Below are 23,925 nucleotides of genomic sequence, written 5' to 3' on the forward strand. Positions count from 1 at the left end.
AATCCGGTATTATTCGGGAATATTAGTTGTTTGGATTGAGAAATAAGCCGTTAATAAGAAAAAAATAACAATCAATTAATAATTTATCGTATACATTGGATAAGAAGTTTGATATTAAATTAAAAACAATAATTCAATTTTATATAAACTTTCTTGTTTTTATTTAATTTTGTTAAACTGTTAGGGAGGAAAATATTATTCTGTAGACACAAACTTTTTAATAAATATAGGTTGATTATATAAAGTCGAGGTACTAATATATTTTTAGATATAAATAACTGGATGTAAAACAATTTTTGTTATAGAAGCTATTGATTCAAAATTATTATGTCTATCATTTAGAAAATTAATTAAAGCAGCACACTATAATATTATACAAGTTTTAAGCAAAATTATTAATGCAACATATGTATATGTTTTTCATTAAATTGTAAGTATGTAATAAAGATTGCTGTACATTAGGAAAGTTGTGTAGTTCTTATATAAGGTGATAGAATTTTTCCGTCTTATTTAATGAATCATTTACAATTTATTACTTTGAATAAATTTGCATTATTTTGCAGAAGAATTTACAAAAAAAGTCATATATATATATATATATATATATATATATTGTTAGATTATATAATTAAAATTATTTATGTAACATAACATATATATTTGTAATTTTTTAAATTAAAAATACCTTAAAAATGATATATTAAAAAATATTTTTTAAAATATTTTATATAAATATTATATAATAAAAAAATTATAAAAGTGGGCAATATACACACATAAAATAACCAAAAATTATCCAATTGCCATCTGGCATTTCTGATTTTCTTAACTGCGCATTGGAAAGTTATGTAAAGTAAGCGGCAGTACTTGAAAGTCACGTCTGGAATATTTCCTTTGATGCGGCATATTTTTGGACGAGTTTATCGTTAATCATCACGTACCACTTATTATTTACGCATTTTGACAGTATAACGGAAATAATTTATGTTGGTCATATTACTTGTTCAACGAAATATGTTAATTTTGCATTTAAATCTGTTTACATATTTATATTAATATTTTTAATATTAACTGCTAATATTTATCTATATTAATAATTGTAAATTTTGACTTTTTATTTGATTTCGCTTTCTCTTTTTTTGTATCTCTTTTTCTCTCCATGTCGCAATGTATGTTATGAAATTTGAATCTTGATATTGTGTGTTTATAAATTTCACGATTAAGCAATATGAAATGAAAAATATTTATGCCTTTATTGATAAGAATTGATTACATTTTTAATGTTACGTGTATTAATTTTAATATATATAACGGCTTTTTGACTTTAATATTTAATGTAAAATTTGCAAATAATTAAAATATATATCATATTCTTTTAAAGGTTATATTCTTCCACATCAAAAAATAAATTATCAGATTTTTATAAGTGCAAAAATGTTTACAGAAATTATTTATATCGATCGATATCTTACAAATCGACAGAATTTATTACATCAGAGATACAATCTTTGTCACCATAGAATAACAATGCGAATGTAATTCATATATAGCGTGTCTAACTAGGAGAAATAATTATCATTTCGTAGACTATATATGTAACACAATTTCATAAATCGTGGGAAGTACCCACACAATTGCTCCGCAACAATTGCTGAGATTCTTCTCGTAAAGAATGAGTAGTCATTAAGTATGTTGACATGCAATGACATAATATAATATATAATTCGCGAATGTTATCATCTTGAATATTATTTATAAGCATATATATTAATATGTTAATAATATAGTATATTTGTATAAAATAATATATATTTGTATATATATTCTGTATAATTTCTCTTAGAGAGAAATAACAGATAATATAATATTAGTTTAAATTATGAAGTAACAGCGGATTAAATTTGTGAAAAGCACAGTTTCATCACACGACATCGTCAAAGACTCCCTGACTAATTATATTTACCGTTGACTCTTCTATAGACATTATACTTCTTTCATTCCCCACGAGGGAGGATCTTTTATCAAAGCTTTTGATTGTATTCGTATAAAGGTAACTGACATTTACGATGATAACAACGGCCACGATTAATCTTTGTAATTCTTTTCGTGGAAAAAAAGTCCAAAAAGAATTCAGCCGTTAATGGAAATATTAGAGGGATTTGAAACTGCGTAAATCGCTACTAAAACGTAATAACGGGTATCAGTGGCGGGAGAAATTCGCATAATCTCTTGATCACTCTCGTGAGGGCTGCTCAATCTCGTGAGAGCTCTCCCCGGAATGAGGATTGTTTTTACGATTATGCACACCGCGCCACTGTGCATAATCATAAACCGCTCGCAGTATTCCGGATGAAAGCCGATGCGAGAGGCACGCTTTAGCTATGATGATCCGCTAATTAGAGAGATAAATTTTCGAGTAATAACATCGAAATAAAATCATGTGTATGTTAGCGAATGGAATCGCAATTCCAATATTTACGGCATTGCTGGTTCGGTGGCTTCTAGATACGAATTATTCATGCAATTTCATCTCCCACTTATCACACATTTCAAAACTCTAATATTGCTAATCACTTATGAATATATAATAGTAATTTTAAAAAACCTCCTATATTTAATATTATTTTTAATCTTCTTTTCTCGGCTTTAATAAAACATCATATAAAATTTTGATTACTATGAAATCATGTAAAATTTTGACTGCTATAAAATATAAATTAATATCTGATTTAATTGTTTGTATATATACAAACTTTTAATTATTATATCTAAAACTCTCTTTAAGTTATTAATTTATTATATTGTAGAATAATATAATTAATACAGTAGAGACATATATGCATGAAAGATAAACCTAAAAACTTAATGTGGTGAATTAAAAATCGAGATGATGAGTAAAGTAACGGAAAAAATTTCCTATTCATAATTTTCTACATATTAAAAAAAACTTAAAGTCAACTTGATCTGATTGCTTTGCATTCACGATTCAGTGTATGGAAGCGCGATTTTAATTGTGACACTTTTTTCCGTTCAGGGCAAAGTATGCGGTTATAAAGCGGCCATGAAGGATGGTCGCGTTGAAAACTGTAAAATGATGTTATTTTACAAGGCATTAATGACTGTGAATTGCGAAACGTGTTTCTCATTCCATTCAGGTAATCTATGGTTGTTACCTCTCGCGAAGCTCTCGACAAAATTGTGGTCTGCAATGACCTACATACTACTCGATCGATTCATTTTCTTTCAACCACGCTCAGTTTACAATTATGGGTTCTTCATGAATCATAAAATGTGTTGAATATAATATGTGAAACATGTGTGATAATAAAATAAAGATTAGAGATAAAGCGAGATATTATTTATGCGAGCTTGTACAGCGGGGTTTCGCATCAATATTTATGACGATATATATATGATACTTATCAAAACTGTTTTTTCATTTCACATCATAATGAGCAATGTGCAATCTTGTTGACTGAATTTTAGTCACGCTTATCCTACTTTAATAGTATACTATTGTCTGTCAATGCTACACGGTGGCATAAAATATTTGTCCTCTACGGGTTCTGCATGTTAATCAAACAAAAGTGTTTGCATACGGAATATCGATACGCGTAAAGAGAAGCCTAGTTAATTTTTGGATAAACAGTACGTGAACGAATTTAATCGAATAAACGTATTAATCTTTCTAAACTACTATTACAAAATTTGCACTAATAATATGCTTATGGCGCAGGAAATTCTGCATATATTACAACACAGTTTTATTTAAAGATTCAAATAATATATATTCAGAATTATAAAAATTTTCTTGCATTTTAATTTCAAAGTAAAATACACGACTATGTTAAATAAATATATAACATCTATAAAATATTGAAATTTCTTTTCTAACTATTAAGAATAGCAAAATAATATGTTTTTATTGATGTGTTAAGTTTTATTTACATTTATTTTAGTTTTACATTTCCTTTTAATAAACAAATAAGATATTGCTATTAAATTTTTCAAAGAGGCAGAAAAACAACCCTTTTCTTTTTTCAATTAAATTTATCTGTTTTTGTTCTTTATAAATCATTATCTTCGTCATTTGTCGCACATAAAGGAATTATGATAAAATCGTCGAAAAATAAATATTCTACGACAAAGAGATATTTATAATATTATCCAGAAATTCCAAGAAAATAACAGCTTTAAAAAAATTAATTTATTACGCGGATTGATAATTTAATATTACAATTGAAAAATCATTCAAATTTTGAGAAAAATTGAGAAACGAATTGCTATTACTTTGTACATGTCGTTAAATGCAATTTTTCAAATCATATTCTTCTGAAAATATTTTGTTTAAATTTAAATTTCGTGCCTAGTAGATCACGTGTCATATTTTAGTCACATGATATGTCACGTGTCAAATGCGTCGTGGCAACATCGCATGCGATGTTGCACGTTCATGGGAAGCTGCCGACTGCCGCAGCTACTGCTCGGCCATTTCCTGTGGGTATCTGAAGCAGAGAGGATGAATTTGTTCCCAGGTAAGCATCTTTTTCTTTTTATCAAACTGAGTATCTCGAAAAATTTTTATAAGAGCATGAATATATGGGCGAATGGCGTGATAAGTTTTCCTTTTTTAATTAGGTAGCCCCTTGGTAGTATATATTCGGGAATAAAAATGAGCGAATTAATTGAAAATAGTACGTCGAACGTGGAGCACGTGGCCAAGCGTCTCACACCGGAAGAAATCGATAGGCTGAAAGCGCAAAATTCCCGATTGGTATCCGAATTTCGTGCGAATCAACTCGAGAGAGATGCGAAGAAGCATTGGGATTTATTTTACAAGCGTAACGATACTAGATTCTTCAGAGATAGACATTGGACCACGCGAGAATTTGAGGAGTTGCTGGATTTAGGCGACAAAGAGACTCAAAATGTCCTTCTCGAAGTGGGCTGCGGGGTCGGAAATTTTGTTTTTCCGTTGATAGAGGATAGATTGAAATTTCGGAAAATATTCGCATGTGATTTATCCACAAGAGCAATCGAATTATTTAAGGTACATTGAATAGACCATTGTTGGAAATGCAAATGTTATTGCATTAAGTCAGACCATGCTAATATTTGTTTCATTATAGAGTCACACATTGTTTGATCCAGCTACAATAACGGCTATTCAAACAGATCTTACATTAGAGAATTGTTTTTCTGAAATTGATTGTCCAGTTGATGTTACAACTCTCATCTTTGTATTATCAGCTATTCATCCTGATAAATTTCACAAGTATGATAAATACATTAATAATAATATTGTAAGGTTCTAATTTTGTGCAATTATTAATTGCTTGAACTGTTTTGCATTTATTAGAGTTGCTCAAAATATATACAATGTTCTTGATATTGGAGGAATATTGCTTTTTCGAGATTACGGATTATACGATATGGCACAGTTACGTTTTAAACCTGGACATAAGATCAGTGAGAATCTTTATATGCGGCAAGATGGAACCAGGTAAAATTTTATCTTTTATATCATAAAATAATATTAAATTTTTTGAATCTGATTTTGCCATATAATGTATAAAGAACAATGCTTAAAAAAGGGCAAAAATTTGCCTGTAAGGAAATGTATATCTTTATGTTTTTGGACCTGCTGAACTCGAAAATAAAGCTTAAAATTGTCCAAATATCGGAGAAAATAGTGAAAATGCAATTTTTCTACAGGAAAGCCGCGTTTTACAGCAAATGTTTTAATGAATAAGTGGCAATTGTGAACAAAAATATTTTTTTTTTTTGTTGATATTGGAAAATCGTATGCAGAATATGTTTTTAATTATATACAATATAATTTATTGTATTAAATTTACTGAAGAAGGTCCAAAGAAAGGACCGAAACGTTTAGATTTAATAAATTTGTTATTCCAACAAGTTTGTTTTTAGTATTTGCGTTCCTACACCCTACGCGTGGCTCCATATAGCCTCCTTCTGAATTTGTAATATACCTATTTCATACATTTCCCTTACAGGCAAATTTTGGCCCTTTTTCAGCATTGTTCTTTCTATATATATATATTCCACCAAACAAATATATATTAATGATCATATATCCTTTGGTTTTCAGGAGTTATTATTTTTCTGCAGAACAAGTAGCAGATTTATTTGTATCTGTTGGTTTTCAAACATTAAGTTGTGGCTATATACAGAGACGTACAGTGAATCTAAAGGAAAACATTAATGTCCCGAGAATTTTTGTACAGGCAAAATTCAAGAAATCTTGAATATAAGACTGAAATGGTAAATCTATTTTCATTAACAATTTAGCACCCTCTAGCTAAATAAATTTTTTAATTTATACTTTGAAATATTTGTAAAATTTTAATATTTTCGAAAGTATTAATTAATAATAGATTTATTATACTTGTTTATTGATATCTAAATGATGATTAATGATATATCGGAATTATAATGATCGAAACTCCTGCAGTTCTGATTTTCTGTTAATAAAATTTTGTTATATCACTTTTTATTCAGATTTATTTAAAATTTTTCATTTTTTTATTGCAGATAATATCATAATTTATCAACAATATATTTATGACAAACTATAAATATATTGAAACAAAGATGATTTTATGCAGAATGATCAGAAGCTTACATGGCTCATAAAAATGTTATTAAATTTTTTATTAATATTTTTTGGCGAAAAATCTGAATTGTCGAACATGTGAATTACGATTTACAATAGAAAACTTGATATAACACAGTCAACATCTAATGTAAAGGTATGAATTTAAAAATTTTTAATTATATGTATTAACTTGTTTTACGTTTTATATGATAAACAATGATGAGTCATAGTTCAACTGATACAACTCTGACGACAACTTAATATTATAGTCTTTCGTCCCTAACTGATATTTCTGAAATGCATATATTTTGAATTTATGGATGCTTCAAATAATTTAAAGACAATATTGTTTTATGTTTTAGAGACATCTCAAACATCAAGTTAAAGCCATGTCAAATGCTGTAAATTACAATATTTAATGTAAAGGTATATATTTAAATATTTAATTACTATATGTATTAATTTATTTTATATGGTGCATAATGATGATTATCATAGTTCAACTGATACAACTCTGACGACAATTTAATATTATAGTCTTTCGTCCCTAGCTGACATTTTCGAAATACATATATTTTGAATTTATAGATGCTTTAAATAATTTAAAGACAATATTATTTTATGTTTTAGATACATCTCAAACATCAAGTTAAAGCCATGTCACACACACAAATACTGTAAATTTACAATATTTAATGTGAAGGTATATTTAAAATTTTAATTACTATATGTATTAACTTATTTTATATGGTGTATAATGATGACTATCATAGTTCAACTGATACAACTCTGACGACAACTTAATTATAGTCTTTCGTCCCTAACTGACATTTTTCTTACATGCATATTATATTGTGAATCTTTTGATCTTTTAAATAATTTAAAGGCAATATTATTATATGTTTTAGATATATATTTTAAACAGCAAATTGAAGCCATGTCAAATATATAATACCGTAAGTTTATAGAATGTTTTAGATATATATTTTTTTTTAAAATTTGGAATTTAATATATTTTAATGATGTATATACATATTTATATGTTGACAAATAATATGATACAGATCTTAATTCGTCACTACCACTGAAAAAAATAGCAATTAATATCTCCTTAAAATTGTTAAATAATTACACACAGAGAATAAATAATACATATATATTATAGGAAAAACTGTGATTCCATAACCAGTACAATATTCATACAAGCAAAATGATATGGTGAGTTTAATGTTTGTGTCAAATCGACATTTTTTAAAATATATAAACGTATTTCATGATGATCAAACCATCTTTCGCATGAGTCGTGATTATTATTAGCTCTATCTGATACATAATTATAAATTAATATATTTTCACACAGAACTTATAGCATTATAGATAATAAATCTTTTTATTGTTGATAGGTTTGTGTTGGAATATAACTAGAAATTATATATCTATAAACACACATATCTTAATATGCACGGTGAGTTCAATGTTAATATTGCATAATTAATGCATTATTTATGTAAAAGTAATTACTGATGATTCAACTATCACCATCTTTCGTATGATTCCCGTGATTCTTACTAGTTCTATCTGATTTAACTTGTTATCAATTCATTATATTTACCGATTTTATATCATTATAAATCAAAAATTACTATATTGTTGGCAGATTGTTGGAGTACAATATAGCATGGATATTCTGGATGAATCAAAGTTTTTTATTAATTAAAATCAAAACACATTGGATATATCCGAAAATAAGACAGACTAACAATAAGTTAAATCATGTTCTTTTGTGATTAAACAATTTACGATGAAGCCTCCCTCTTTCCAGCTGTTAAGGAAAGAAATATAAGACAGTGATTGTTTGAAAGAATATTGTTTAATGTCCATGAAGCATTAGAGGAAAAAATGAAAGCACACATAAGATTGCTATTTTGTACGTTGAGTTAACGTCAATAATGCGCGTCAGCTTAAACTTTAGCCTTCGTTGCAAACGAACTTATGAAAAGTCAAATATTGAAATGTTTTTGTCTCTGTTTTATAAATAAAAATAATAAATGTTATATATATACATATATATTATATTCTTATATCTTCATTCTTTCTGATACCTTTCCATCTTTCCTAATACTATCTATCTTTTTTCTTCATTTCCGTTGTTTATGATAAAACTGATCGTAAGAGTTAAAAAATTTTCAATATTTAAATAATTAAATTTTTAAATGTATTAAAATCTTCAAACTTAAATATTTTTATTCTTTTGAATTAGTGCGCGCGCGTTGCATGCATTTTTTAAAAATGACTATTTGTATCCGAAAATTGCGTTCAAAAAATATATACAAAATAGTCATATTTATCAATGTAATAACCATGATAACTGATAAAATAGCTACGATAAATTGATTTATATACAATTTTTTTAGTAGTACGACAAAACCGTATATTTAATATTGCATTTTAAATTATCACTAAAAAATTGTGCATTTAATAATTTTGGGAGTCTTTTTTCTTCAAATATATATAATTAAGCATATATATGTGCTCTCTAGTGGTATATATACTCAATTTAATTAATTCTGACAGTAGTTAGTAAATAAATTTTAATTTTATTTGTGGATGTGGGTAAAATAAATATAATTATAAAAGTTGCATGAAAGCTAACATACATATACATATATCTAACAGGCGATAAAAAACTGCTTATTAACATCAGTTATATTAACTGCTATATAAATTGAAATGCAATATCATGCAGAAAATTTTATATTGTTTTATCGTGCATACACATAAACATATAAATTTAAATGAATATTATGGATTAGTTTTAAATTTAATATTATTGAATATCAAGATGTTATGTTCATAATACATAGATAATGTAGCGCACACGTTATATACATTATATTTTTTGAAGTCAAAGTTTCGAAAATCTTGTGACTTTATTATGCTTATAAAATTAATTTTTTTTAAATTAAAAACGATTTTCTTAAGAAAGAGTGCAAGTCATTTAAATAATTTAAGTAATATTGGATCAATAATATTTTTTATAGAAAAATTCGTGTTTAGCATACTAAATGTACGTGTAAGATATTTTTCTAATTTTAATTTTATAGGATAATATATATAATATAATATAAAATATATAATATATAATATAAAAAATATAATATAATATATAATATAATTAAATATTAAGGATGCACACATCTGCACGATTGTATGCGTAGCAGAAATGATTGCATCCATCGATCGGTTAAGAAAATACAGACAATATTCACATGTTTAATAATACATTACATTAATGTAATTTTCGATTATATTTATATTTATATATATTGTACATTCGATTCTCGTTTAATCTCGTTTAATTTTGACTCTCTATTAGCAAAATATATGTATTTGTTAAATGCAATTAATTGCATCTGACACATAAATTAATTACCATAGCGTATTATACTACCGTTTACTTATAAGTATCATGACATTAATAATAAAATTGATTCAAAAAGCGTATGTGGACATATTAAATTATATCGTAAACCTACTGACTTTTGAATTGAATTGGAGATGTGGGGAATAATTTAAATCGAAATTGTAATAATAATTTTATACACACCTCTCGAATAAAGTGCGCAAATACTATTGTTTTTATAAAGCATGGTGGCTTGACGCATATTTTCTTCATCTAATTTCCGCTAATATAATTATATTATTTTTAAGATAAAAATAATATCTATTAAACGTAAGTAATATTTTTATGTGCAAAAGTTGTCGAAGTAAAAGGGATCTATTTTGTGAAACTGAATTCTTAATCTTTGAAATCAGGGAATGGATGTAACACTTCCGACTTCCTTTCCATGCCTTTCTATTTTCAGCATAAACAGCGATTTATAATTCACATAAAGGATTTAATCTTTTTATGAAATTAATTATGGTCGAATGCCGAAAAAAGGAATCTGTTTTAATAGATCTTGAGACATTAATATTCTTTATTTTTTCCTTCTATTTTTACAAAAGAATTGCATTACATTCTTCTTTTATAAAATAATATTACACATTTTAAGGGCATGCAATCTCTGCTTTTTAAAATTATTTAAAAAATATATTTGAAAATTCTATTTTATAAATGGAATTTTTCTTAATTTTACATTTATTATTTAATTTTTTATTTAACCATAAATCTAAATTTTTAATAAATCTTTTATGTTAAAAAGTTAATTCCCTATTAATGTAATTTTTATTAATACGATTGTGAAAAATAGATTATTAAAATTATTTCTTACGAAATGCTATAATTAATAAATGAAGAACGCATCTTATTATGAATGATAAATTGCAATGCATATGGATGGGCTTATTTTATCGTGTCGCGATTTATTGGTTATTTGAGCATATCATTTACGATTTTATATCGAACAGACATTAAGATTAATGCGATTGAATAATATTAAAGACAGTTATTACGATGTTAAAACAAAATATTATGTGTTATGTACTGAAAATTGATTTAAAAGTGTAACTATTCAAATACTTCTGACAGTGAGAACATTGTATTGCACTTATTAATTAAGTAAATTATGATATCGTGTTCCAATTAATTTCACGTAAATAAACTGTCTGCAATATCGCGAAGATTGTCGTTTCAATTTCGCAATCATTTTATTTTGGGGAAAATTTATAACTCACAAATTTACTTTACAATTAACAGTAAAAGATTTAATTAAATTAATATGAAAGATTTAATTAAATTTAATATGAAAGAATTAAACAAATTGAAACAATATGGCATTTTTAAATTTATATTGATTATTTTTGAGATTAAGGCAACATAAGGTTGAATTTGAAATTCTTTTTATATAAAATATATAAATTATAATTTAAAAAATATTAAAAACTAGCTATGTATCTCCTATCTTTCGAAATAATAATGTGAATCTTATAAATATACAATTACATTTTAGTTATTCTTTTGCGTCATGTAAATATTTTGTTTTATAAATCAGCGATCGTAAAAGCATGTAGAGAGAACTATGCAAAAATATGAAAATAAAAGTGCATTGACAAAAATTTAGAAAGAAATACATGAATTTTTTACGATCTAAACCGCATTAACAAGTTGATCTTTTTCTTTATGGAAATGTAAAACGTAACGGCGAAGCTGATAAGCGTGGATCCACTATTAATCGCTATTTTATGCAAACATGTCGTCTTGTTAACGTATAAATTACAATTTAAAAAAAATTCAGTACAATCGATGTCGAAAAAAGATACTTTGGTTTTAAGATTGGGGTCATGGAATTGGCCACTCTGGTTTATAAACGCAATTTTGCGGCGCCATCACGAGTCCGGATTTAAGAAATATCAAGAATCGCACTTTTTTCATATGATCCATGGACTGACAAATATCCTTGATCTTTTCTGTTAAATGGAAACATTTAATCTGTTTTAGGTAAAGTAGGCTTTAAAATTGATTATGATATACGCCGTTGTAATGAACTCGAAATATAAATAGCAAGATATAAAATTCTTCATTGGATAATAAAAGCCTGCGATAGATATCAAATTTTGTTGCAATTGTAATTTTAATACAATATAATTTAATATAATATAATGCGTTCTTCAAACATATTAGGAATCTTAATTTTGGATTTATAAGCATTGGATAAAATTAATGCAAATGTAAAAATATTTCCTTAACGTAAAAATAAATTTATATAAAGTATAAATCTTTAAATGTAAAAATACATAAGGTATATATATTTTTTACAATGCAGCTTTACTTAAAATTATGTTGTTAGAGAGTTTATATTTTGAATTACTAAATTAATTAGCATAAATGTTTATGTAAACGAAAGTCAAAGCGAAACGCGCATGTTCGGTAATGACGGTTTCAAACTGAGACAAATTTGTACGTTATGATTAATTAAATTTGTGGATGTGAACTGAATATTTAATTAGCTTTTATAAACGCAAATTCGAGCAACGACATAACAGAATTTGCAATTTACGATTCCGTAGTAAATGTTTCAAAGTAGACAATACATAGACAACTGTGTTGGAAGTTTAGGAGTTAATAATTTGTCGCGTCCAATAAAAGCATTCTTTAGATATAAATAGAGAAGTTTTATAAATTAGTTCTGAAATAACCACGGCGAAATGATAAACATTTTGGCAAAATTCCGCATTTTTACTATTTTATTTTATCGAAGATAATTAAAGAACCACGATAATATAATTATAGAGAACAGTCTAGTAGCATTCCACAAATATTTCCATGACTGAAAAGGCGACGCAAAATGAACTAGCTACCAGACATCATAAATTAATTTTATTTCATCGAGATTGGTTGCATATTCTATTTTTATTTCTGTCAATTAGATATATGTTTTCATTTCGCTATAATCCAGACGATTCAGTCACAGAACCGGTATAATGGCAGACTCATATTTGTAACACACTAAATAGGTTCCCTCTGTTACATGGATATTATCTACTTATATGATAATTTTACTTTTTGCTGTTTTCGTATTGATACGATAATTATTAATATTCAAACAAGATAATATAGAGTTACACACAGATATACTATTATTATTAAGAATAATACTGATATTGTTATATTAATGAAACTAAATAGATTGCACTAATCAATAATTTTAATTTTTGTATATGTAAAAATATAAATACACACATGTGTATATATATATATATATATATATATATATATACACATACACAAACATTTTTAATAATATTTTAATATTTTAAATACATGATTTTTAATATTCAGTTGCTATACATTCATAATATTTAATATATCAGTTGCTATACATTCATAATATTGATTTACGAGAAGTTTTATTAAAATTTAGTTTAATTTTTTAGTCAATTTATTGATATACCTCTAAAAATTTTTAATATTTATTTATTTTACTAAGCGATTTTTTATAATAAATAAGTGATCAAGTTCAGAGTTTTCTAAACTTTACAATAGTTTTTGTATGTTTATATAAAATATGTGTGTATAAAAATGGAAAATATATGAATCATATTACGACTATTGGTTTTAATCCCGGGACATAAATATTGTTCACTATTTTTTTAATATAATAGCCTCCTAATTTTTGAATGCTTGCGTATTCTTGTACTTATAATTGGATTAGAATTTAAAAAATGTAAATGTATGTTTGCAAAGTAATACATTCCAAAATAATGCATCACAGAATACAGTTTCTGAACAAGTCAGTATATTTCACATATGATCAAGACTACAAAATTTTTTTTTATTTCGCACTTTGACTGCTACGTGTAGTAATTAATTTGCGCGAAGTTCACCAAGTTCGTATTATAAAGACGAGTACATAACGTGCAGTAATAATTATGCTAGAGTTATAAAACACTCTCCGTGTTTGGCAAATTGCCAAGGTCCCTTGCCTCACCCGAGTTCCATCCATCGAAGGTGCACGAGTACATCGCGGAATACGGGATGTCTTGGCGAACCTATACGACGATGTCTATACGATGGCAACACACGCCCACAGATTACACATGAGAAGAAAAAGAGACGTGTACAATATGCGCCATATAACAACCCTCGTGCAACGGCTTGCCGCAGATACACGCAACGTGCAACAACACACACACACGCAACTGCGTGTTCGTCCTCGTGCATTGATCAATCGGGCTAGTGACGCGTATAGATAGAACGCTTGAATCGTCGGGTATATAAGCAATCCGCCGAAAAGCAGGAGCATCATTCAGTAACTGTTCATCAGCAGCTGATCTCTCCCCAAAGCAATCCAATCAACTATGAAGTGCTTTGTTGTAAGTATTTCGATAGATCTTCTCTGCATGGTATCTTTCTCTATGCATTTTCTGATATCGCTGGATAAAATAAAGATATTGAAAATGTTGGCGAATTTATGGTCTTGTACATACATGTTGACGTGATTTATCGAATACATTCATGCGTTGTATGAAATGTTCCGATAGATTTTCACTGATAATTTACTAGCTGATCATTCTATGATTAGCCTAATCACCTAATCATTACTGCGATTATCTGTATGAATCTACCGGTTTGATCAATTACACGTTCCGATTTCAAGTTAAATCTTGGTATTTATGTTTATATGATATTATAATAGTCTCATGTTACTGATAATAACTAATTATCAAAAATTCGCTTTCCTTTACATTTGCAACTCAAAATAAGCGTCAGCAACATCTGTTTTGATATTTGCAACTTATATTAATTTCGAAACACATATCGCAATGTGATGTTGTCTAAATTGTTCGTATTTAAAATGTTGCCAAATATCTTCAGATTTTTGAAATTGCAAATTGTATCTCTTCTTAATCTTATATTTTCACTTATTTAAGTATATTTACATATTATTTTAATATATTTACACATTTATTTTACTCATAAAATTATATGTAGCGGAGAATGTATCAATAACCATAAAATCTTACCTCTATTTTATGCATTCTACAAAATTATACCACGTTCTTATGTCACACTACTTGGTTATAAAATAGTTTTAAATTAGCTGGCATACATTTATAAAATGTTATATATTTTCTAAAATTATAGTAAATAAATTTTATTTAAAAAATTCCATTATATTGAGATATATATAAGGATATATAGAAAAGTATAATTACATTTAATTTCATCTTTATATCCCGTGAATTCGATAAAACCATTGGCTGTGGATTAATTGAAATTTATTTTTTAGGCTGTTCTCCTTTTGGCTCTGTTCGCCATCGTCATGGCGGTGGAACAGGCACCTGAGGTCAAGCAAGTCGCCATAGAGAAGGAGACCCAGGCCGCCGATGCAGCTAGAGATAAGAGAGGCCTCGTATTAGGCTCAGCATACGCACCACTTACATATGCATCACCATATCCATACAGCTACAACTTGCCATACGCTTACTCTTCGTACGCTCATCCTTCCTATTATCGTTACCCTTACTACAGTTCTCCCTACGTGGTAGTCTAACAATAAGACACGGCGATTTTGGAAACGATGATCAAGACACAGGACAAATCATGGAAATCACGGAAAATTTTGCTCAAATTGTGTGCATTCACTCAATCTGTAATCGTCCCTAAAATTTTTGGTAACCATGAACATGAGTGAGTTCTTTGGCTACCGATAATTTTATCATTGTATTCATTGTAATAATAAAATAACGCTTAATATGTAAAAAAAATGTATTCTTCTTTCGCGAACTGTACAAATTCTATCCCTTCTGCAATTTTCCTTCCTGCAAACTTTGAAAATTCGAAATTGTACTTGGGCAATAATACTAGAGCATTGTCACATTGTTTCTAAGATAATTGACGAAATAATTTCAATTTGAAATTGTTTTTGAAATAATAATTAATAATTATCGATTAACAATAACATTTATTTTATTTCAACAGTAATAATGCAGATTAAATTTTATTTATACAATTTATAAGAAAATTTGCTAATTTATAAAATATTTATATAGTTGAATAACAGATAATGAATGAATTCTTTGAAACGCAATAATTTTTTAACTTTCAAAGAATGACATTTTCGAGATAATATCTAATATTCATAAGCTATTAATTTGCAAGTTATTATAATTTACAAAAGGAATAATAATTTATGATAATTTATTATTATGTTAATCTTCGCCAAATTATTACGCAGTTTATTTAGACTACACTGTTCTTAAACTATCAAAAAAGTTTATTAAAGAGATATTTTGCTTATTTTACATGCATAAAATACATTACAAGATAAACAGTCTGCAATGTCAGTGCGGTGAATAATGTACCAGAAAACATTATAAATTTGAATGACTATAAAAGCTCATCAATTCGATTGGAATTTGTGTGATCGCAAGATCGCGCGCATATATGTATTTGATATACATCATTTTCACAGTCAGATTCGGCGCGTTCATTGCGCATACATTTGCTCTTCGTGTTTAATGTAGATGCATAATGTATTGTCTCGGACTGCAGTCCGGATTTTCAGACATTCATGCAAAAAGACATTGAGCGAAAGCGATTGACATTATTAAGTTGCTACTTGCGACAAAATGAATTGACGCTCGTGAACGCTTGTGCACGTAAATGGGATTGCATTAGTGTCGTCATGCTTCACCACCAGCTGTGGACATTGATCAGTTTCACTAATGCAGCATACCTATGAATTCTATTAGAATATCTGGCACAAAGAGAGTAGGAAATCACAATTGGAAGTAATACGGTTTCCTTAAGTATATATAAATCTGTGTAATATATGGAAAACAAAGTAGTCTCTTTTAATAAATATTAATCAATATATATTTTTTATTGTTAACTGTAATTATAATATATATTCGGGAACACTTGTGTAATTTGGATTTATGATATCAAAAAGTATTATTATTTTAACATTTTATATATAGAATAAATCGTAAAACATAAAATATATGAATTTTATTATATTTTTCTTAAAAGGGGACTAACACAATTACATGTATGTGTAAACAGGATTATAAATTCGGATATACATATATCTCAAAGGAATATGACGGATTTTTTTTATGTTTTATTAAATTATATCGGTTGCTTTTTTGTAAATTAGCATGAAATAAATATAATTATTCTTTTGAAATATTTATATTTGTTTTATAACTTTTTCGGTTTTGCTTATTATATAACATTTAAAATGTAACACAAGAAATAATATTTGAAATAATTATTAGAAAAGTGTTTAAAAAATAAATATTTTTTATATATTTGTACCTATTATTCTTTCGAAAAAAAAACTTTTTAATTAATGTTTTATTTAAAAAAATCACTATATACTTAAATATTTATTTTCAATAATTTGCATTTGAAATGTGTCCACTATTACTCATAACAAATTTGAAGGCCTTGCGTTTAGAGATGTTTAATTCAAAATATCAATGTTTTAATCGATGTCGAAAGGCCGTCGGAAATATGTGAAATATTATGTTAATTTTTTATGGCGCCATTACGACATTATTTATCATGCATTTATGTCGTTTTTATGCATAATTAAGTCGTGCTCTCACTTCCACATGTGTCTATTTACGAATTCCGCCATCGAAGAAGGACACGTGTGCGATGAGCGAATGACACGTTCGACGTTATCCAATTTTTGATTTCTGTTTCACGCGATACCAATACTACAAGCACTTGAAATACATGTCTTAAAAAGGCGTCGATATTGTGGACATCGGATGTTCGCATGCGAATTCTGATTTACGCGCAATCGCACACGTTACACAATACGAATATATCCCTATAAATGAGCGCTTATTCCGTATTCTCCGAGACCCGAGACTTCGTTTACCTTTGTGACTTTCACTGGAAGACCCGAAGAGGAACTGAACAAACGTGATAAGAATTCTATATAGACCACTGTGTGTTTTCACGCAATAATGCAATACTTTTCGTGACCTCGTCGGAAGTTCACAATGACACTCATTTTCTTCACTCTATCTCACATTTCTCTATTAAGAACATAATTTAAGGACGATCAGAAAGTAGTGAAATAATTAATGTAAGTTCAAACTTTTTTATTTATTCTTATATATATATTATATTTCGCAGAGGCAGCGAAGGAAGGATTTTGCAAACATCTCTTTATTTCATGACGAAATGCGACTCTTGCATTCGCTTTTGTAATGTTTATTAAAAGCAAGTATTATATAATTTTATCTCTTCGCTTTTGATAGCGACTAACAGGCTAATTTGACTTTTACAGACTTTTTTGCACTTCATTATTTCTTTGTTCACAAGATATTCGTAGAGATTCGGTGAAGATTTCTAAGAGAACAAAAGATGCCTTTTAGCTCAAATGCTGCTTAGTTATGCGCGATGTCATCAATTTGTGCATCAAACTAGTGTGTTCTTTAATTATATTTTATATGCTTTTTAAAAGCTGTATTTATTTATAATAAAAAGAAATGCACAATGTATTTTTTTAAAAGTATGTAAATAGTATGTATGCTACAATAAAGATTGTTATAATGCAATATATACATACATATTATGAATTATTCTAGCAATTTATTAAAATAAATTAAATTAATATTAAATAATTCTCTATTTCTCAATAATATTTTGGTAATTCTATAATTTTTTCAATTATTATATTATAATTTTAATATTATATAGTATTTTATTTATAATTAAAACAGAATGTCTATTCGCGTTTTATATTAAATAGCTAATCAATTCTGCTTCGTGATTTTATTCACATCTTATTGCTCTTAGTAGACACATGTTTCAAGAATAATATATTTGGCAAGCGACCGCAAAATTTCAATTATGGGATTGCTCCGATTATACGGTGTACTTTATATCGATATGTATAACATCACAAATCCGTAACAGTATTGCTTAAGAGTCGATCGATGAAAGCCAGTAAGAAAGTCTATTGTAATTCGTGGATGGTCGCGACCCGATTGTATTTATACATGTGCAGGTATGGTCGCAGTTTAGTCAGTGCAGACCTGTCCATCCTTGAACAAATTAGTTTTGTGCGGTCTAATTCAATGTCAAGATCCTATGTAAAATAACAGTCTTGAAAAGAAACTAACTAGATTGTGCAGTGTTAAGTGTGATAAGGATTATATAGGTTTGAAAATGCGGTATATTCTGGTAAGTGTGTAATATTAAAGCCTGGATCAGATTACTATGTCCGCAGATTTATTTACGTATTACACAAAATTATATTATATATTATAACTTAGAGACTTTTGATTTTTATACGATTGATTTTATAAAACTTTATTACGTTTATAATTTTATGTAAGTACGAATCTTTTGTAAATTTTTGTCAGTTGTACAATATTTTATAGGTACAAACAGATTAACTTGCAAATAAATTATATATAAAAAGATAAAAACTTTATTTTAAAATAAATAATTAAAATAAATAATTTTTTAAGATAAATAATTATGAATTATTTGACTATTTTAGAACATTAATTGAAAAATTTATTAAAATAAAAAAATTTATTTATAAAATAAGAACATGTTTTTTTTTTTAAATAATAAATCAATAAATTTATTTCTTATATATTTTAATAGTTTAATTAAAGTACTCCTATTTCTATTTCACATCTATTCTTATTTTTATTTACATATTACATTTAGCTATTTTTATTTTATAAGAAATTTAATCCGTAGGTCATTTATATTCTTGTATCGGTGCTTTCGCTGACTCAAGCCAAACAAGAAGACGAAGTTCAAAAGCCAGAACTTACGAAGCTGGAAGTGAATCTTGGCGAGATTGAAATTGAGCCTAATTCTGAGCAATCCGACGTTCAACGGAAAAGAAATGCTGGATACATCTATAAACCGAATCGTATTTCTTCGAGTGCTCGGTTGCGTCTCCAAGGGCATCAGGCTAGAAGTCAAATTGCATCTAAATTTCCCGGTCAATTAAGTAGACCGTTTACGAAATATGGACCACCGAGTCACTCGACTTCCGGTCCACTCACACAAGGATATCGTGCTCAGCAGCATCGAAACAAATTACAATATCACGTCAGTCAACAACAGTCAACCAACTTCAATGACGGATTGGTGGAACAGGAAGTACCGAGCTCGATTAGAAACGTCGATTTCGTGGAAATGAATCCGATCGCCAGTCAAAATAACGAGCCGTTTGGCATGCACACGGCTAATTATTTACCACCGCAAAATCAAAAGCTTCCGGCTTACTCCTCGACGGAAAATTTTGTTTCGCAGTCATCGCAGAGTTCTCTGGATCACGGCGCGAATTCGCAGAATCAGAACTTGGTGCAGCCTCAGAATCATCAGATTTCCGACGCTGCGTTTTTCTTGTCTGCGAACGCGCAAGCGATTCAACAACTTTATGGCGCACCCGCGAACAATCAGGATTTCGCGCCTAACAACAATCAATTTCAAGATACCGGCAATCAGATTCAGAATCTGAACAGTCAATTTAGAGACTTCGAGAGTACCTCACAGAGCTCCCAGGAATTCCGGGGCGCGTTGCCGTCATATGCATCGGGAACGCTCGGTCAAGAGACTCTAGAGCAGATTCAGTCTTTTGAAAAGGATCGATTGATCGTGCAGCTACAGCAAGCTCTCGCTCAAGCTCAGACTACTTCGAGGCCGGAAGCGGCGGAAAGGTACGCTCAAAATCAAGCGAGTTTCATTCAGAATCAGGAGCTTCTAAAGTTTATAAGTCAACAAACGAAGTCGCAGATTCCGACGCCGCAAACTGCAGCTTTTGCCTCTGAAAATACTGCTTTTAGTCAGTCGCCCTTTTTACCAGGAACTACGATTAATCCTTTGAAAGGATTTTCTTTTAACTACGGTGTCTCGACCACCACGCCATTTACTCCGACGACAACAGTGACTGAAGTGCCTATCATTCAACCTCCGCAATTACCCAAAAACGACGGTACTACTCAAACGGCATCATCGCAACCTGGATCAGCCGTAGCTGGATCTCCCGCAGGCATCCCAGTTTACGGTGGATTCATACCAACCTTCATTACGGGTACCAACTTAGTTCCTAATTATAGTACCAGCATCTTTACACCTATCAAACCTACGCAATCCTTCGACACGTCGCCCACTCATTTCGGGATACCGATTCCTACGGAACCGTCTCAGAAACCGGCAGGATCGACGCCATCAATTCCAGCAACACCTTCGTCGACGACACCTTCATCCACCTCTTCTGCTAATCAACCAGGAACCGTTTTTACGCCGATAACTTTGCCAGTTCAACCAATACGACCTATCGCCACTCCTTTGCATCCTCTCACGACGTCCGTACATCCTGTCGTCACTCCTTTGCTGCCTGCAAATCCCGCTCAAATATATCCAGCGCAAGTCACTCCTGCTGTAACGTCTAGTGTGCAACATACATACGGGACGCAAACTGCATTAATCAATCCTGTTCTTTATAAACCAGTCAAAGCAGTCTATCCGGTGTATTATTATCCCAATGTCGCATACCAACTGCAGAAGCCCGCCTGGCCGAATTATCCGTGGAATTACGCGCCCTCGTACGCACAGACGAAACCGACACAAATAATGAGACGCTCTTATTCTTCACAAAGTGGATCGTAAGTTGTTCTATTGTACCGAGACTGATTGTGTTTTGCGAAAAAGAGAGAGGGAGAGATTAAGAAGAAGAAAGTACTGTAAGAAATATTATCGCAGTTGCGTGATTTTCATATGCTAATAACGCTGCACCACATTGCCTATTGACTTTTTTCACATAAACGATTTCGTTTTCTTCTTTTAGAATTTCAAGTTGACAAAAAGAATTACGCTTTGCTAATCGATTATTTTAGTAAGAAATTTTATTTGCTTTTATTAATAGAAAAGTTTTATTATTGCATTTTTATTACAGAAATGTTAGGTAGAAGTAAAACGCATAATACATATATTATCTCTATGACACATATTATCTCTTTTTTCTTAATTATCTTAAGATATAAACGATAATATAAATGAAAGCAGTATGGAGTAAGTCCTTCTTGTTAAAAAAAATATTTTAATCTAAGTTTTAGTCAAACTAATTATTTTTGTTGCGCAGTTGATTTATTTATATAATTTTTTTTCTAATTACATTGTCTTAAATTAGTGATTTATATTTATTTAGAGAATCTAATTGATTCTAATAGAATACTTATTTGAAATTTTGTTTTCCAGTATCCGCTCGTATATATGTATAATATAAAAATTATCTCTTAGTTTATGAAAAATTCCATGTTATAGTGGCATTATTCATATCATAATTTCTTCACAATCCATAAATAATCATATATTGCAGTAACAGAATTATTATGTATATTGCAGAAATTCAGTTTACATCATATTGTGTAAAAAACAAATTTGAAAATTACAAATTATTTGCGAGTTCTATAAATTTTAGAAAACAAAGGAATTATTCAGTTATTTTGCAGCGTTTACAATTAGTATCTATACGTTCTGCTATTGAAGAGTTACTACGATTGTTCAATATGTATCAATTATTCTACATCATCTATTATTGCATATACACGTACTTCAAAACGTTTTCAAGAAAGCAACTGTGATAATAAATGCAGTTATTTCATTGATATTAAAATTTCATTGCGATAATAAAAAACAGGTAGTTTTTTAATTGTCGATCACGCACATTATTTAAAGAATAGAGATAGATTTTGTTGATTTTCTGAGTAAAAAAAATACTTTTTCTATTTTCTTTTTATTTTCAAACTTTTATAGGTGTTATCAAACTTTTATATGTTAATAAGAGGGAATAAATTAACAACGAATGTTGATTTGATGAACAATGTATGTATGATGATGTGAAAATCTTACGTACTTTTTTTGTCTCTAAAATAGATTCATCGAACACACATGTAAATATATGTTTTATTTATTTTGTTAAATAAATATATTTTTTTACTTGGAAGAAAAAAGGAGTCAATGCTGCTTTCATTCTCTCCCTTTTAGTTGGATACTTATAATTATGTTTAAATTTTTAGTATAAAGCACATTTGGAAAGATTTTGAACTTGTCAACTCTAATAGGTAATAAATATTGAAAATAATCACTTAATTATGTTAATTATGTTAATTAAGTTTAAATACTGTCAATATAATAAAAACAAATAATTATTTTAATTAATTGAATGAAAGAAAAAATATATAATGTTTATTTTTCTGATAAAAAATTAATTACATAATTTAAAGCTAGAAATTTAATTACGAATAATTTAACATATGAATATGAATTATTATTTTACATAAATTATTTATACTCCAGGGATAGAAATAATGACTTTTATAAATATTTTTATTTTCTATTTCAAATATAATTTTTGTTCTATGAGCTCTGAGCATATCGTGTATATATATGTATACTACGTGTATATTACGAAATTGCGTAGGGTTAGTTAATCCCTAGATTCAAGCGTTCATAATGCATGTAATGTTAACCATATGCAACCGCGATGTTTATCTTATATAGTCGCGATGGAATGGAAAGTCAAGCAAATGGATTACTACCACTTCCGGCCCAAAACGCTGATCTATACAAAGAGACTCTCACTCGTGACCATCGTTTGTGATCGCGAACGGACCATCACCACGTTACTCGATTCTGACCTCGAAAGTCGTTCGATAATTCTAGCCACGGTTAACGCAGCCGGATTATCCGAGCAATCTTAAGCATGCATAATATATCGTTGTTTACAGGTGTATGATTCTCCCAGATGATTTCGTAATCATTGGGCTCGTTCTTACTAGACAAAAGAGGAAAGAAAACGGATCGCTAA

General features: G+C 28.6%; 3 protein-coding genes and 3 non-coding genes across 8 annotated transcripts; all 6 read left to right on the forward strand.

The window, feature by feature from the left end:
- Positions 1-4,406: 4,406 nt before the first annotated feature.
- LOC145932579 (tRNA N(3)-cytidine methyltransferase METTL6) lies at positions 4,407-8,685 on the forward strand. 3 transcript variants are annotated; one of them, XM_083031612.1, is made up of 12 exons: positions 4,407-4,535; positions 4,639-5,050; positions 5,130-5,275; positions 5,360-5,503; positions 6,113-6,285; positions 6,556-6,773; positions 6,982-7,045; positions 7,250-7,322; positions 7,528-7,575; positions 7,785-7,837; positions 8,023-8,084; positions 8,277-8,685. In XM_083031612.1, exons 2-5 carry the CDS (start codon positions 4,673-4,675, stop codon positions 6,267-6,269), a joined length of 825 nt encoding a protein of 274 aa, XP_082887738.1. In that variant the 5' UTR covers positions 4,407-4,535; positions 4,639-4,672; the 3' UTR covers positions 6,270-6,285; positions 6,556-6,773; positions 6,982-7,045; positions 7,250-7,322; positions 7,528-7,575; positions 7,785-7,837; positions 8,023-8,084; positions 8,277-8,685. The 3 variants fall into 3 exon arrangements, with proteins under 3 accessions (XP_082887738.1, XP_082887740.1, XP_082887739.1); XM_083031613.1 differs by having other exon boundaries at positions 4,505-4,535; positions 4,621-5,050; XM_083031614.1 differs by lacking the exons at positions 6,113-6,285; positions 6,556-6,773; positions 6,982-7,045; ... (3 more) ...; positions 8,023-8,084; positions 8,277-8,685 and adding an exon at positions 5,716-5,919.
- Positions 6,828-6,914, forward strand: LOC145933245 (small nucleolar RNA snR60/Z15/Z230/Z193/J17). The gene has a single exon (XR_014424833.1). It is a non-coding gene; the product is annotated as a small nucleolar RNA snR60/Z15/Z230/Z193/J17 (small nucleolar RNA).
- On the forward strand, positions 7,092-7,180 carry LOC145933244 (small nucleolar RNA snR60/Z15/Z230/Z193/J17). Its single transcript, XR_014424832.1, has one exon. It is a non-coding gene; the product is annotated as a small nucleolar RNA snR60/Z15/Z230/Z193/J17 (small nucleolar RNA).
- LOC145933240 (small nucleolar RNA snR60/Z15/Z230/Z193/J17) lies at positions 7,365-7,455 on the forward strand. The gene has a single exon (XR_014424830.1). It is a non-coding gene; the product is annotated as a small nucleolar RNA snR60/Z15/Z230/Z193/J17 (small nucleolar RNA).
- Positions 8,686-14,328: 5,643 nt separating the features above from the next.
- Positions 14,329-15,816, forward strand: LOC145949078 (uncharacterized). Its single transcript, XM_083058785.1, has 2 exons — positions 14,329-14,434; positions 15,352-15,816. The coding sequence occupies exons 1-2, from the start codon at positions 14,420-14,422 to the stop codon at positions 15,613-15,615; spliced, it is 279 nt and encodes a 92-aa protein (XP_082914911.1). The 5' UTR covers positions 14,329-14,419; the 3' UTR covers positions 15,616-15,816.
- A 3,347-nt stretch (positions 15,817-19,163) lies between these two features.
- LOC145947933 (uncharacterized) lies at positions 19,164-22,051 on the forward strand. Its single transcript, XM_083057696.1, has 2 exons — positions 19,164-19,271; positions 19,803-22,051. Exons 1-2 carry the CDS (start codon positions 19,257-19,259, stop codon positions 21,723-21,725), a joined length of 1,938 nt encoding a protein of 645 aa, XP_082913822.1. The 5' UTR covers positions 19,164-19,256; the 3' UTR covers positions 21,726-22,051.
- The last annotated feature ends 1,874 nt before the right edge of the window (positions 22,052-23,925 follow it).

The sequence above is a fragment of the Prenolepis imparis genome, unplaced genomic scaffold (genome assembly GCF_030444845.1).
Source record: "Prenolepis imparis isolate NDT839.2.m4 unplaced genomic scaffold, iyPreImpa1.0 SCAF_2, whole genome shotgun sequence".
NCBI lineage: Eukaryota > Metazoa > Arthropoda > Insecta > Hymenoptera > Formicidae > Prenolepis > Prenolepis imparis.